General features: G+C 45.5%; 1 protein-coding gene across 1 annotated transcript in view; it reads left to right on the forward strand.

Moving 5' to 3' along the window:
* The window catches only part of LOC146796667 (lipase maturation factor 1-like), a 184,638-nt gene extending 181,317 nt beyond the window's left edge, over positions 1-3,321 (forward strand). The window contains exon 3 of the mRNA XM_085629344.1: positions 1,005-3,321. Coding sequence (XP_085485470.1) covers position 1,005 — 1 coding nt within the window. The 3' untranslated portion in view covers positions 1,006-3,321. The remainder of the gene's footprint in view (positions 1-1,004) is intronic.
* The last annotated feature ends 12,545 nt before the right edge of the window (positions 3,322-15,866 follow it).

Raw genomic sequence — 15,866 nt, forward strand, 5'->3', positions numbered from 1 at the left:
ATATAGTGGGTTGCTGGTAGCTTTTCCATGTAAGCAAGCCACCCAATTGAACACCATAAAAACATTGGAATTAATTATGATGTATTATGGTGTGCCATTCCAAATTCAATCTGATAATGCATCCCATTTTCGTGGAAGATTGGTACAGGAATTCTGTGTGGAACATCACATTGAGTGGATCTTTCATATACCCTATTACCCGCAGGCCTCAGGCCTGGTGGAAAGATTGAATGGTCTGCTAAAGGACCAGTTGCGCAAACTAACAGATGACAAGTATAAAAATTGGCGAGACTTTTTACCTCAAGCATTATTGATCTTGAATAATCGTCCTTTTTTAAATGCTGAATCTCCACTTATGCGTTTGTTCCCCCCACAGGTTGAAACAATGCCTAATATAATAAATGAAACTGTGATGTATTGGGAAATTACTTCCGGAGCTCTAGCTCCATGCAGAGCGACCCCAGGGTCGGCAGGCTTGGACTTGCATGCTATGGATGACACCGTTTTAAAAAGCAAAAATCGGGTCATCATTGCTACCGGTGTTGGTATTCATATACCACCGGGAAATTTTGGATTGATCGCCCCTAGATCGGGGTTGGCTGTAAAAGGCATCCAGGTACTTGGAGGTGTAATTGATAGTGATTATCAGGGAGAAATCAAAATACTTCTGCTAAATAGCAGTGAGGATGACCTACTGATACACCGCACCGACCGAGTGGCTCAATTACTCATTATGCCTGTTTTCAGTGGTGGAATAATAAAAGGCACTGCCCCAACTTTGCTAACTGTACGAGGCCAGAAAGGCTTTGGCTCTACGGATAATCCTGGAGCCAAGATTTGGGTGCAATCGCCTAAGAATCCCCCTGAACAAGCAGAGGTTATTGCCACCGGTCAGGATAACACCATTTTGGTTATGAGGCCAGGGAAAGATAGCTGGGAAGCTGTCCCAGCTGATAAATGTTATTTACGAGAATGATTAATGCCCGTGTTTGGTTCTTTTTCAGATCATTCTTTGGATTGTTGCTGCGGGATGTGTCGGTACTGGACACCCTTCGGTCTACTTCGGAGAGAAAGGAGGGATCCCATTAACCCGGGATGAATTGGGAACCAGAGTGTTGCGTTCCTTCAATGCGTGGGACTCGTCATCGAACTTTTGGACACTGCTGGCGAAAAGAGTGACTGATGCCCCTCACTTCTGTTTGACACCGATGAGATCTGTACATGACATTCTGGCGACATGCCTAGTTGCTGTCCCCGCTTCGCTGGAAACCTTAACGAGCATTTTTAACGTTTCAAAAGCTCGTTCGAATATTATTCTGGGTGATTTTGCTACCCATGCATATTGTCCTTTATGTACTGAACTGCCGAATGAACAACTTCCTATCCAATCCCAAATAACTACGTATAACATCACACAGGGTGACCTGTGCTTTTTCCTCACATGTAATCCAAATGCAATCTCTGAATGTCTACGTCTCAAGTTAAGAGGTGCTGTTTCATTCACACCCCATGAGCGAACTTTGTGCCTCCAGAGGACACCGACCTCATGTGCTTCCATACAAAATAATATGACTTGTAATAGTTTGGTAGTTACTCCCAGTCACTATCGCGCAATGTTGCTACCTGCCGGATGGCTTTTCTCATGTGGTAATACTTCCTGGCCCTATGTCCCTGCAAATATTTCCGGAGGTCCGTGTGCCATTACTAGACTTAGTCTGCTTATGTTTTCCTCACATCCGAATGCCAACTCTCGTGTGCTCCGAGATGCAGTTATGTTACAAGAGGATTGTGACTCATCTTTGCATTTATATTCCAAGTCTGAATACCTTAGTCTAGCTGTCTCAATTATTGGTGTCCCTGCTTTGGCGGTTTATAATGCTAAATCCATTGGAAAAATGGCTTGCTGGATGGTTAAGTCTATTAATCATACTTCCACAGTCCTATCTGACTTATTATTAGATGCCCAGGGTGAACGTAGGGCTATCTTGCAAAACAGAGCAGCCATTGATTATCTTTTACTTAAGCATGGACATGGCTGTTCAGATTTTGAAGGCCTCTGTTGTTTTAACTTATCTGATCATACACAATCCATTCGTGCACACATAGATAAATTGCATGATCTAACTAACGAAGTTAAGAAACACATTGATCAGGGTTGGTTTGACTGGCTCTTCAACTGGTTGCCAGACCTGAAGATGCTACGTCAAGTATTAGGTGGCATTTTGATTACTATTGCTGTTTTGATTTCTATCTGTTGTCTTATTCAATGTATTCCTTCACTGCTTCAATTCTGCACATCTGGTACTAGACACAGATCGGTTAGTTTTGTTTCTTATTACTCTTCCACAGATGTTAGCTCCGTTTAGTATATGTAAATAGACTAAAGTCAAGGGTGGAATGTACTGCTTGATTTTCCCGGCTTTCTGGTGCTGCAGGGCAGTCCATATGACTTCAGTCTATTTCCATCTAAGTCTCAAGTCTGGAGTAGTGAGTAGAGCCTGTTTGTTAGACACTTTGACACAATTCCGTGCTTCTACCCATAGCCTAGGGCCTATACACATAGCCTAGGGGATAGATTCGTTAGTATTGAGGATAACTTGCCCTATGGTGAGGGTATTTCGTAGAGTTGTACTGAATCCAGGCCTGGTAGGCCTCAAACGGGAGAGACTCCATCTTTCTTTCTGCTCCGGCAGCCCGGGACCTTCCTAGAGGGAGGGGGATGTTTTAGTTATGAAGTGTTATTCGCTCGGAGAGAACTGGTTCGGGCCGGCCCTTATCGAAGGATTGTATTTTTCTTCATGCCGAAGACACTACAACAGGCCGGCCGGCTGGGAAAGTGTCCTTGGTACGGGGAGGTACAGGAATTTGGTGGGCGGCAGGTCTTGAGCTGGAAATTTCCATGAGGGAATGCACGTCCATATTAGTGAAAGTCTGAGTGAGATAAGACACTTGCTTCTAGACCGTAGGCGGCATCTGGCCGTTAGCAGAAAAGCTATTGCTTATTTCAGGGAAGACTGATGGCAAACTCAAATCCAAAGAGAAGGGAGTAGTCAAGGAGGACAAGGTTCTAGTGACTCGGAGAGGGAGAAGGAAGCAGACCCACAACTGCCGAGGGGTAACTTCCAGGCTAAACCGAGGCATAGACGAGAAGGGAACCCAGATGTCCATCGAGCACAGCCTACACAGATATAAGGTGCAGTCGATCCCTTTTTCTTCTTTGAAGTATATAACTTAACCTTTCACTTTCCTTGCAGGTTCCATATGTATGGTATGTTCTATAACTATGCATGTGCCATTTGAATAAAGTATTTAGCTTGTTGTACGTTAGCATGTGTTGTGTACTTTTGTATAGGAGAACAGTCTATTCTTTAGTCGGAGTTACTTCAAAGTGAACAGAGACTAATCCTGGTCAGGTAAGGGGTAACTGGATGAGGGGAAAGACAAGCCCCTCGAACTAAGAGAACAGGTTGTGCTCAACTGGTAGTCTTTGTGTGATCGGATATGTGGTAATCCTAACTCCCCTGTCGTGTACTATAATTATAATAGGATAAGCTCGTGCTAAGGCTGCCGAATGGGTAGGAGATTCTGGGTCTAACAACGGCCGCGAGACTTTGAGTGTCGCTGCCGAATGGGTAGGAGGTTCTGGGTCTAACAAAGGCCGCGAGACTTTGAGTGTCGCTGCCGAATGGGTAGGAGATTCTGGGTCTAACAAAGGCCGCGAGACTTTGAGTGTCGCTGCCGAATGGGTAGGAGGTTCTGGGTCTAACAAAGGCCGCGAGACTTTGAGTGTCGCTGCCGAATGGGTAGGAGGTTCTGGGTCTAACACAGGCCGCGAGACTTTGAGTGTCGCTGCCGAATGGGTAGGAGGTTCTGGGTCTAACACAGGCCGCGAGACTTTGAGTGTCGCTGCCGAATGGGTAGGAGATTCTGGGTCTAACAAAGGCCGCGAGACTTTGAGTGTCGCTGCCGAATGGGTAGGAGGTTCTGGGTCTAACAAAGGCCGCGAGACTTTGAGTGTCGCTGCCGAATGGGTAGGAGGTTCTGGGTCTAACACAGGCCGCGAGACTTTGAGTGTCGCTGCCGAATGGGTAGGAGGTTCTGGGTCTAACAAAGGCCGCGAGACTTTGAGTGTCGCTGCCGAATGGGTAGGAGGTTCTGGGTCTAACACAGGCCGCGAGACTTTGAGTGTCGCTGCCGAATGGGTAGGAGGTTCTGGGTCTAACACAGGCCGCGAGACTTTGAGTGTCACTGCCGAATGGGTAGGAGATTCTGGGTCTAACAAAGGCCGCGAGACTTTGAGTGTCGCTGCCGAATGGGTAGGAGGTTCTGGGTCTAACAAGGGCCGCGAGACTGTGGGTGTCACTGCCGAATGGGTAGGAGATTTTGGGTCTGAGATTGCGAGGCTGTGAGGCCTCCATATATAATTATAATAGGAATTCCCTGTCCTTAGGTGGTACGCATATATGTGGTTATTTAGGTGTAAAAAGGCCCTAGGGAGGGGGTAACGTTCTGCATTTGGGTTAGAAGGGCTCTGTAGAGCAGGTTCCACCCGATCTAAAAACCCAAGCAGAACACCCATCCGAGCAGTTGACCAGCTCTTTTCCTCGAAGCCTTTCTGGGAAGTCTAAAGCATTGATCTCAGCTTTTGGATTCCGAGCCAAGCATGGGGAATTTGCTGGTTCTACCCCACCTGGAGCTCAAAGAGGTTCTTGTCACCACAAATAAGGAGCGACTGGAATCTGATAAGAGAAATCGTGGCACACTGGCTGCAAGGTTCTGCCCTATCCTCATACTGAAGATCCATACAGTAGTTGAGTATTCAAATGCTCTATTATGAAACCAATTCTGGGCAGTTCAGCCCCTTTTTGCTTATTCCACTGAGACTGGTCTAACCAAGGTCATTGTTTCAGGGACTGAGCAGGAAGGTCAGTTGAAGCTGGTGTTCTCCAGTGAGGAGAACTCAAGACAAGGTCCCAAAAACTTATAAAGCTACTCCACTTAACTATTTCTTCACCTGTGGGGTTAGCCCTCCCAGAGAACAAAGGACTAGGAAAGGGCAGTGGCAAACCATCTAACTTCAAAGGGACCCTCTTTCTCCTGTCCTTAATGCTTCTCTTTTTGAGCAATTACAAATGAAGGCTGATATATCCTAGGGGGAGCCATGCAATTCACATCTGCTGTCTGGGGTCCCCATCCAACCCCAAATCTTGGGTACTATTTAAATGTATTCTAACAATAAAGGGTATGTAGTTCCTTTTTTGGTAAGAAGAGAATATAAGGTCTGTCAACAACTGGAGAATCGGATTGGGGGGTCTGACTCCTCAGGATCAGGAGCCCCCAAACACCCACAAGGGCTTCATGCTTCGTCATAGGGCATGCTCCTCGTTGGGCCGGCAACCACTGGCAAGAAACATGTTGACCCTCTGAGCTATCACAGATCATTGTCTCTCTAGATAGCCATCACATTTTTAATTGGACAAGTAGACTCTCCTATTAAAAATCATTTTGTGGACTACTTAGTCTATTTTAACTTGTACTTCTTCACTCACATACACTCTACTACACCAGTCTACACGAGCGGCCCTACACCCACACTTCACATACAGCATTGGAATAAAAGATCTCCAATATGAAGCCCCCTTGTGGGTGCCTGTCAGGAATTGCAGTGCCGGCCCGACGACAAGCATGCCTTATGATGAAGCTTGACGCCCATCTCAGTTCTTCTCAGTTGAGTTGGGACCTCTGTTGTGGTTTGTTGTTACACTTTACATTTCCTTCTTGTTTTAGTGGTGTCAATTCACATGACACATAAGAATAGCAAAAGTGACATTCCAAATTAGTAGACCACAAACAACCACTTATGAAGTGACATCTCAGAGCCTTTCATGAGCTGAGGAGGCATTATACTTTTTCTTTAAACAATCTTTATTGAAAAGTTATTGCTGAGGGTTGTTAATAAGAAATAAAACTGATTGTGAGAGAGTCCGGATGAAATTTAAATTATGCACCGTAATTCACATAGCGCCGGGAATTGCGCATTACGCTTGCTGTTCAAAATTCCTGCCATATGCCATGTCAATGAATTATGCCACCATTCGTGGCAACATTATATTGCAGGAAGTGAGAGCAACACCAAGGACCAGAACACATGCAGCTGCTATTCACGGCAGTTGTGCTTATTGCTGTATTTTTTTGCTCAAAATGTATCCTTGCGGTTGCCTTTCGTTCTCCATCTCAATTAGAGCCCCAAATGACGAAATCGTATTTTGTGTAATTACGCATAATCTTTACTTAATGTTTCCAAAATTTTGGATAACTGCGCAAAGCAAATCACGCCAATTTCACAAACCCCTAATTACGCTTAAATATCCAGCCACTAACAAAAAAAGAGAAGGACATTCTTTCTTTGAAAACGTCACTTGTCACATATGTAAAAACCACCGGGGTTGTCAAGCAGTCCACGGTAGTTGCAAAAGGCAGTATAAGGTCAGTATAGCCAAGCCTCGTTCCCTCTAAATCTGAGGTCTTTAAAAATGTTATCGACGCCCACCCCCCACCCCCCCCTCCAGTGGGGGAAAAAATCATCGGGCCCCCCAGTTGCCAATGTTTAAATATGTCTATACATATTTGAACACTGCAGTTAGATTCTGTTTTAAAAATTCAATCAAATACATGATTGCCAAATATACTATTCTGGTCAGGCAGGCCTTACTAACACATACAAGTATCCACAGTTTGTCTATTAGTTTTGGGGTGGGGGGAAGGGGGGTTTGAAGAATATTTGGAGTCCCTTCCCTTTTAACATCTTCTCCCAGCCAGGATATAAATTACAAAATATGTTAGTGATGGCCCATTACAGAGCAGCCGCACATGTTTTCATCCTAAAGCAAAGCACTGTTATCAGCACAAGGCTTCTTTTGGCCAGAGCCTGGTGTCTCCCCTCCCCCCTGTGATCACTTGAGGCCCCCCTTGGGGGCTTCGCCCCCCAGTTTGAAGAACACGGCTCTAAATGATGCCTCTCTATGATACCCTTTTCCTAGTAGATGAAGGTGATCAGGAACACATCATGATGTGACCTACCCAGGTTAGGAAGATGGAAGGCGAGCTCCAGGATTTGGGGGCACTAAACTTTAGAAAAAGAAATTTTGGAGCAAAAGCAAGTTTCGTAAAGGCCTGTTCATGACATGGGATTGTGTAGCATTCTGTACACCCATAGATCCCCAGGCACAGTATTGACGAGGCGAACAGAAAGTAGCTGTTCAGAAGAAAAATAACTCTTTCTGGAATCTACAAAGGTCTGTTATTCCTCAAACTCGAACGGGAAAAGGTTCAGCAGTTCTTAGGTGTGAAAAAAGATTGGCAAATCTTACTGGCATGGTAAAACGAGACCCTGTTTCCCATGCTGAAGTTTTCGAAATGAACAAGAATGAGGTCAGTTTGGTTATTCTGCAAAGTGCTTAGTATCATAAATCTGACATTTTGCTGCACTGGCAGTCAGTGTAGGTGAGAGAGCACTTGTGTAATATGTGCCTCGGTGATTGGTTCTCATTACTGTGTACTCACCAATCAATCAATCTGTAATCTTATAAAGCACGACTACTCACCCGTGAGTGTCTCAAGGCACTGAGTGAGGTGGGGAGTGGGGAGGTGGTTCAGTGGAAGAGCCTTGTCTTGGGTCCTTCCTGTTTTGCGGCAGCGATGGTGATTGCCTGAGATGCAGAGGCAGGAAGTTCCAGGACTTCGCAGCGAGGTAGGAGAAGGATCGTCCTCCAGCCGTGGTCTTGCAGGTCCGTGGGATGGTGGCCAGGGCCAGTTGGGCAGAGCGGAGATGTCTGGTGGGAGTGTAGAAGGAGAGGCGGTGGTTGAGGTATGCAGGTCCGGCATTGTGGAGGGCTTTGTAGGCACCATGATTTAGAGACACTGCATCTTTGGTTATCTTATGTAAGTGGTATTTGTGTAGGACAGTCTATGCCACTGGTAAGGGCATCTAGCTCTATAGGCAGTCTTTTTAATTTTCCAGCACAGATCCAACATTTCCATTGCAGACCAAAATTTGATTGAGCTTGTGATGATGTGTTATGGTACTGTTTTCTAGTCTGTTTATCAACTAGGCGGCTGAATCATATTCGTTGAGTTGGCAGTATATGATTTGGGATATGAGGCCAACTGGCTTTACCAAATGCTTATGCATCTTCTAGGTCAGTAGACCAGATGTGCCCATGGCCCAGCAGGGGAAGATTTGCATATTCCATAGTGTATGGTGAGGGCTGTTGGATACCACAAGTTCTCTAAAGCGTTGTATTGTATGCTAGTATATGGTCTGCCATGGTTGGGAAGTACTTTGGGAACATAGTGAAAACCAGCTATATGGCATTCCAGATTGTACAACTCGTATTCTATCTAATGTGCCATGTGAATGCCTGTGTGCGATATGCATTATAGAAAGGTGCTGTTGTGCACAAAGCTATAACTGTGCCTAGGCTTTGTTGAGTTTGTGAAAGGTGTTTTATCAAATGCATTCTGTTTACTGGTTGTTCCTTTGTGGTAATGCTGTTAGGGGCCACGTACTAGCCAACTACAAGCTTTGTTGGGTGTATATTATGTTCTGCTAGAGATGTTCCGTTAGAAGTTGGGTTTTACCTTGAGGGCATTACGTATAATAAAACATTATAATCGCTAAAATGAAATAGCTGTTATTTTGTCATGATAGGCACTGGGATGATTACCAGGGTTTTCACATTAGGAAAAGAATATGTAGTCCAGGTCTTAGGGTCTAGTGTCTGGTCTGGCCATAATACATGACTGCAGATGTACTGGAAAGACATCCGGGATTTCTATGGAACACATCTCCTGTTGGTCCTGTGGGGCTTGCAGCAAATAAAGCCATCAGAGTCTTCTGTGGGGATAGCATGGCAGCCCACAAGTTGTAGGGATTGCTGTGTGTATAAGTAGGGCTAGTGGGTGAGGGAAGACCTGTGAGCAGACATATAAAAGTAGAGGATCTGTGCAAGCAAAATGGCATGACTTGGGGAAGGCAAGTTTCATCACTGGGGCTATTAGGCGTAGAAATAAGGTTTAATATTATCATTAGCAATCCCCCAGCCATTATGTATTTAATCTTTTTAAGCAGTGAAGCATGGAAATGTTGAAATAGTAATGGTTTTATGGATGAGTAATTGATTAGCACTTTTATACTGACATACTTTTATTGTGTTTATATGCCAATGTATTGTATTATACTTTTTGTGAATTCTTTGTATCTACCCGTACCATGAATTATTGGATTGTGCTTTGATGGTTTTAAATTTTAACCGAATAAAGCAAATTTTTGACTTGACTTGACTTGACTTGGGGAAGAGCAGAGTTACAGGACCATTAAAAGAAGAAAAGGACAGAAAGAAATTACAGCTCAAGGCAGAGTGAATCATGAGAGCTTGCAATCAGCCAAGAAACAAGGGCAACATCTGTGAAGATGGTAGGTGAGTCCATGCTGGAGGGGCAGAGAGTGACGAGAAAGAGTTACCCGCAGGCCACAAGAGTCCCTCAGTTTGAATACCACATCCTCTTTTCTTTTGCTTTCATCGCCAAATCCCACTGATCACTACAGGATTACATATCCAGTTCCTTGCGGATCGCTTATTCCATACTCTGTGTGTACTCAAAGATAAAACCTCTGGTCTCTGAAGGCTTTTGAATTCCGCGATGCAGTCACTAATCTTGTCTTGTGCCCATAGTGGCAATGCAGCACTTGCCGGATTCTGAACATCTTCATTATCCTACTTCCCCCAAAGTCTTATGCTGACCTTTGCAGGTCCCCTGGTCATCAGTGCCAAAGAGTGGATCACCTCACACCTACCTTTTTAAAATTATATTAAGGTTATTAGTTGAGCTCACATAGACTGAGACTTCTTGGCGCTAGGATAATCAATATCTTGATTAACGTTGCTGAGGTAGTTCTGAGTGGATAGATAAAGGTAGGGAATTCTACTTTTTACAGCACTCACAGAACAGGAACATTCACTAAAAGTTGTGGTTCTGGTTCTAGGGATCCTCAGAAGGAACAAATCATTAGACCTCAAATGAATGGCTGAGTTATACCAATTAAATTTAGCAGCAATAAAGTTAGGTAACTGTTAAACAACTGCTCGATGAACAATTGCCATTGCTGTAAAATATCCTCTGCAGGAACCTTTAGGGTGGGACCCGGTTCTTTATGGGACCCAAGGCAGTCAATGAATGTCTGTGACATCTGAGAGATTCAGGGCCCACTCATCACATTTTGTGTTACGCCACTGATGGGTATGTTGCATACCAGCCGGACTTCTAGGTTTGGAACCATTTGAAGTTGCTTTAATGATTCCAGAGTAGCCGAGAGGAGTGGGGAGTTCCATAGTCAGTGTGTGACTGGTAAGCGCCTTGAAAATTGGGATGTGGTGCAAGCTTTCAAGGAAAGGAAAGATATTCCGAATTGTTTTTAAATATTAAATACTTTGTTATTTTCATGTGGACCAACTATCCGTTTCCGATCTAGATAGATGCCCATGTTTGTGCTGTGGTAGAGGCAAGGGGTCCATTATAGAAGGCCACAGGTACGGATCTAGAGTTCTTGCACCATCAGGCCTCCCAGAAGTTCAGTCTCTTCCTTCTTTCTCGCCACGTGCTGCCCATTGATGCATACTACTTTCAAGACTGCGCGTATTACTTTGTAGCTCACACCTGCAAGTAAACTCCATATCTACATTAAAAACTGTCCGTTTCAGGTGTACAACCATGTGTCTGAACACTACTGTACTAAAGAGGTCGGAAAACTGAAGCAAAATCGATGTTGTATCCAGATTTGAATGAGTATACTGAATAACATTCCATGTGTACATGTACCCTTTGTCGTCGATTAGAGGCTTTAGATCCACTTCCGTGATGTTTACTCGAGTCTGTATAATATGCCTATTGTTTTTATCTAATTCACCTCTGTGGCATACGTATCTCTGTCTCAATATTATATTTTAATGCTGTTATCCATGTTATTAGTACCACTGTTAATTGTTATTGTCCATTTTACTGGAAACTTGGGAAGTGGTGAGGGCTTCTGGCTGTATTGAGGGTGTCAAGTGGAGGCAAGTGGGAAGGGGAGAATGACCACTTTTTTCCTGAGATGCTCCTTCCTGACCTGTGCAGATTATGGACACGGTGTGGCCTTTGTTTAGTCCGAGAAGCCCCACTGGGCACGGAAGTTGTGGGACAGAACTCAAGCAGACATGGGTCTGGCGGGTTGTCACTCACCGAGTCCTTTAGAGACTCCATTCCATTGCCTTGTCACCATGATCTTGGAGAGATCCCTATATGGCTTTGATGGGTCTGGTCCCAAGTGAGAAGGTGGGAGTAAGCCCTTGCTGTCCTCTCCCTCCTAATATATCCCACTTTCAGACTGACTTGATGGAACCAACTGTTTAAAGCTCAAATGTGAGAGTTCGTAGGCTCCTTCCCATCACTTCATGCCTGATTTCACCTTTACCATTACAAAATAATGGGGTAACCCAATAATCGCCACCGGACCTGTGTACAGTGCGGTAATGAAACCGGTGGGCCGCAACTGCTTTAAAGCAGAAATGAATTGTAATTTCTCATATGTGTGTCGCTTAACACCTATCCTTCCCCCTTTCTTCGAGCAACCTTGCTATCTAATTAATTTTGATCCATTTTTGAGTATATAAAATTAAATATACCAAACCCTAACAAACTCTTGGCGCCCCTCCTTCTTTTGGTTGACATTCACTGTATGTTTTTAAACTTTGTACTTTAGGTAGCAAGTTATGTCTATGCGCTCTATTTAGTATTCATCACTAGTGTTTGACTTATTAAGCGACACATATATGAGAAATTACAATTCATTTCTGCTTTAAAACAGTCACGGGCCACCTGTTTCATTACTGATTTCACCTTTAGGCATGACACCCTTGTTAACCTGCATTTTAGGTTTTATTGTTAACAAAACACATTGAGTCTTGTTTTTTTTTCTTTTTCAGGTATGCCTTTGGTAAGTGAAGCAGATTTAGAAACTGATGTGCCTTATTGTGGTAGGTCCTTCAGGAGAGTTCTTTATAAAAATGTTAATGTATGTCTCCCAAACACTGAATGCTCCTTGGTTCATAACTCAACATATAATGTATGATTATAAGACTAATGATGACATATTTTAAAGTGCTCTCTACGTAAATCACCCATCACCTCAGGGATGCTCTAATCATGCTCCTTTAATGAGTTAAAATATATTTGAAGAGTGAGCAGTCGGAATGTCTTCAAAAATAGCAATTCTCAGAATGGGTACTGGCAATAAGTGCAAAATGTACACAAGCGAGCCCTATTTGTATATTAGGTAATTTATTCTTCATACGTTATTATTTTTTTATATTTTATTGTTGTTACTGAAAGACATCGATGGTAAATGATTGGTAGATTGTTGTCAAGGACTGAATTATCCACATGTGATAAACTCGATATCTCTGCGGTGGTTAATCAAGTCATCTTATACATATCTCTGTTGCAGACCCCAGTGCATTTCGGACCTATTTGAGGTCCTCCACCGGGAGCCGTTCAGCTGTTATGGCCTGCTGGTGCACAGGGGGACCAGACCCATGATGGGAATAGCTTGTTTTGGGCTACTGACGTGTGATCTTAGACATACAGCACACCCCAACAGCTTGAGCACAGTATATTATGGTCACTCAGTAGGAATAATCAGGCTTCTTGAAATAATAGGAGTGCAACCAGTGGACCTTTTCTATTCTGTCAGAATGTCCCTTATGTCCCCACTCTGTTCTTATATTTACCTGTTATCTCTGTTGAACACATTGATTGGCAGATATGTTTGCGTCGTAAACAAAACATTGCAAGTCCAAAGTTATCTACCTTACATAAATGCAGAAGAAGGGCTTTTCTTCCCTGGTTATCCTGCTGAAGAGGAAGCCGCTGCCTGACAGAGTAACGAGGGACGATTCCAGCCTCTTTCAGTGATCGGTGGCTTTGGGACGGAAAGTTGCCATTCTTTTACAGATATGCTATCGTACCTGTAGTGAGTCCTATTGGTGTTATTGTACACCCTAGCCAACCCTGGGCCAACCTTCTGACATGTTCTTACATTGGATTGACCCTCTGGGTTCAGTAGTACTAGTGTTCCTTCAGGATGTATTATAACCTGGGCATTTCCGACCTATTTTAATAGGCTTTGGAGGTATAGCCCCTTCTTAGCCTGCCAGCAGGTCCAGTTTCCACAAATGTGTTCCTTTGGTTTTTAGGTCTGACATTAGCCAAGATCTTTTGATTTTACTATAGCCATATGTATGATATACTTACAGGAATTGTATTCAGCCTTCTTCTGATCTTGTGTCACTCACATGTTTCTTACACCTAATATAGCATAATCTAATGTCATTGTTAGTGATGACGTTGTCCTCTTTCACAATGAGCACATTCACACACAAAGTAGTTCCCTTCAGTGTCAGGGACTGTGAGAAGTTGGCCTGATATGTAGTGCTCACTATTCTAGTGATCACTGTGTATCATTCCAAACGACCCTTATTGATGATTGGTTGTAAGTCAACCTTATAGACCAGCTATCCTAGTAGCGTGGATACGAGCAGTCTTAGGCTAAACTCTAGAGGGCGTGTTAAGCCAGCTGTTTACCATCACATATACCCCTTGAACACCAAATGAAAGGACACCACACAAGTTGTTATGAAAATAAAGGATATTTATTTATAACAAGACTACCCTGGCTCTTTATGAGTCAGGGAGCCAAGCACAATACAAAACTCTTGGGAAAATACTTCTGGTTGCACAAGTTACACAGATGCCCGAGGGCACGAGACCATTACACTGCAAGTGGAAGGGGAGAGGTTAGAAAGTCTAAAGTTACTGATTCCGGAGTGATCCGATCAGTGGGACTAAACGAAAAAGGAACTGGACACGTGTAAAGCGAACCTGCGATGGAGCACCGAAATGCTCGAGTTACCTAGCCCAGAGGCTGCGGCTGCGGGAGGTTCGGCAAGATGTCGGGAGTCCTCGTTGTAGTCTCAGGAGCCTGAAAGAAGAGTTGCTGGCAGGCGACCAGTGACGATGTTCAGCGAGATCCAAGCCTGGATCGGGGATGAAGGAAAACCTGAAAGCAGAGGGGACTCAGTTCTCAACCGCTAGCCAGCGATCGTGTGGGCACCAGGAGGGTACCGGCTGGAGTCACCTCGACCAGGTGAGTGGATGACGTCGGACTCGGCTGTTCCTCGGACCAGGAGGCGCGGCGGCGACCAGGATGGAGGGCGAGCTGTCCCACGCAGGTGTCTGCTGTCGATGATGCTGGGCCCAGGAATGGGGCAGCGGATCTTGGCAGTGGCAAGCCCACGCGGTGGAGTCAAGATGGCGTCTGGAGTGGACCAGGAGGGTCCGTGGTACTCCTCTGTTGAAGGGGAGCAAGAGCCAGTCTGGAGCAACCAGACTAGTGATGAAACAATCGTGGTGCGTCGTGGAGAGGGCCACAAGCCGGTCGGCAAGTGGTCGGACAACGCGGTGAACAGCAAGGAGCGGAAGGGCCCCCACGCAGATCTCGTGGATGCTGGGGAGGCAGACTTCGGTGCTGGAGCTGCTCAGGGTTAGGGCTTCTCAAACCCTAGGTGCACTCACTCGAGGGTCCCTCGGTGGGCGTGCTAGATAAGCGTCGTGCAGGTTCTGAAGATGGCCGGTCCCGCAGGTCTCGTCACACCTACGACTCTCAGCTGGGCTGATGATGTAGGTAAGAGGTCGGAGATGGCAGGGAACTCGGGTCTCGTCGAGCTGGGCAGTCTTGATCCGTAGGAGAGACTTACAGCAAACCGCAAGCGCTTAGGTGGTGCCTGCTGGTGCAGGGTGGCTACTCCTTAGCCACAAGGGAGAGTCTTCGGAAATAGTCAAGAGTTCCTTTCGTGGAAAGTAGTTCAAGATTCAGAATTATCCCCTTTGGGAAGGGGACTCGCTCCTACCTTTATTCTAAGAAAAGGGGCTGGCCCGTGACTAGGTCCTACCTATGGGTGGAGCCAGGAGGGGGGTGGTTACACCCCTATCCTTTGTCCGGCTTCGCCCCAGCTCAGGGGCTGGTGTGCCCCCGAAACTGGTTTGAGCCGGGCTATGCACAGCGAGCACCGGGGTGCCACTTGCAATCACCTTCCTTTCAGCCCTGCCTACCTGGGATACACAAACCCTGTCTGGGATGGTGCTAACACCGCCCTCGACAGGAAACCCTTTGTCCAAGCTCCCCTCGCTGGAAGGTCTCCCAGCAGCAGGAGGTCAGACTTGTGTCTGGTGGCAGCAACCATTTTGTGATGCTGAGGCTTGAGTCAACTTTAACCGGGGTTCAAGGTTACTTCCATGTCGTGCCCCTCTAAAAGGGGGGAATGCTAACCCCGTCGCCAGAACTGGCGAGGGGTTCGTATTCCAATTCGTATGACACCTTACTCGACATGTGTAGGTGATGCGATGCCAAAGTTAGCAAATAACCGCAAGGATTATAATGCATGTCAAAGGAGTTGGCCCGCGTCACCATGGAACGGCTATTAGGACTTGGTTCCGCAAGCCGTCGACGGGCTCAGCTCGCGCCAGAGCACCGTCCCACATGATTCCCTGCACTCTGCCTTCAGGATTGATAAGGCCTGCCATAGGAGTGACTGATAGGAATCCATGTGTCCATTTTGGGGTTAGGTGTAGGAATACTACACCTACAGCAACGGGTGATTACACCACGTTGCCCCAGCTGTCGTGCAGCCAGTTGTGTCAGATTTGGGCGGCCATCCAGGGGTGGCATAATACATGCTGCAGCCCCCGGTAGGCCCTGGGTACACCGATGC

This window comes from Triturus cristatus, chromosome 10 (assembly GCF_964204655.1).
Source record: "Triturus cristatus chromosome 10, aTriCri1.1, whole genome shotgun sequence".
Classification (NCBI taxonomy): domain Eukaryota; kingdom Metazoa; phylum Chordata; class Amphibia; order Caudata; family Salamandridae; genus Triturus; species Triturus cristatus.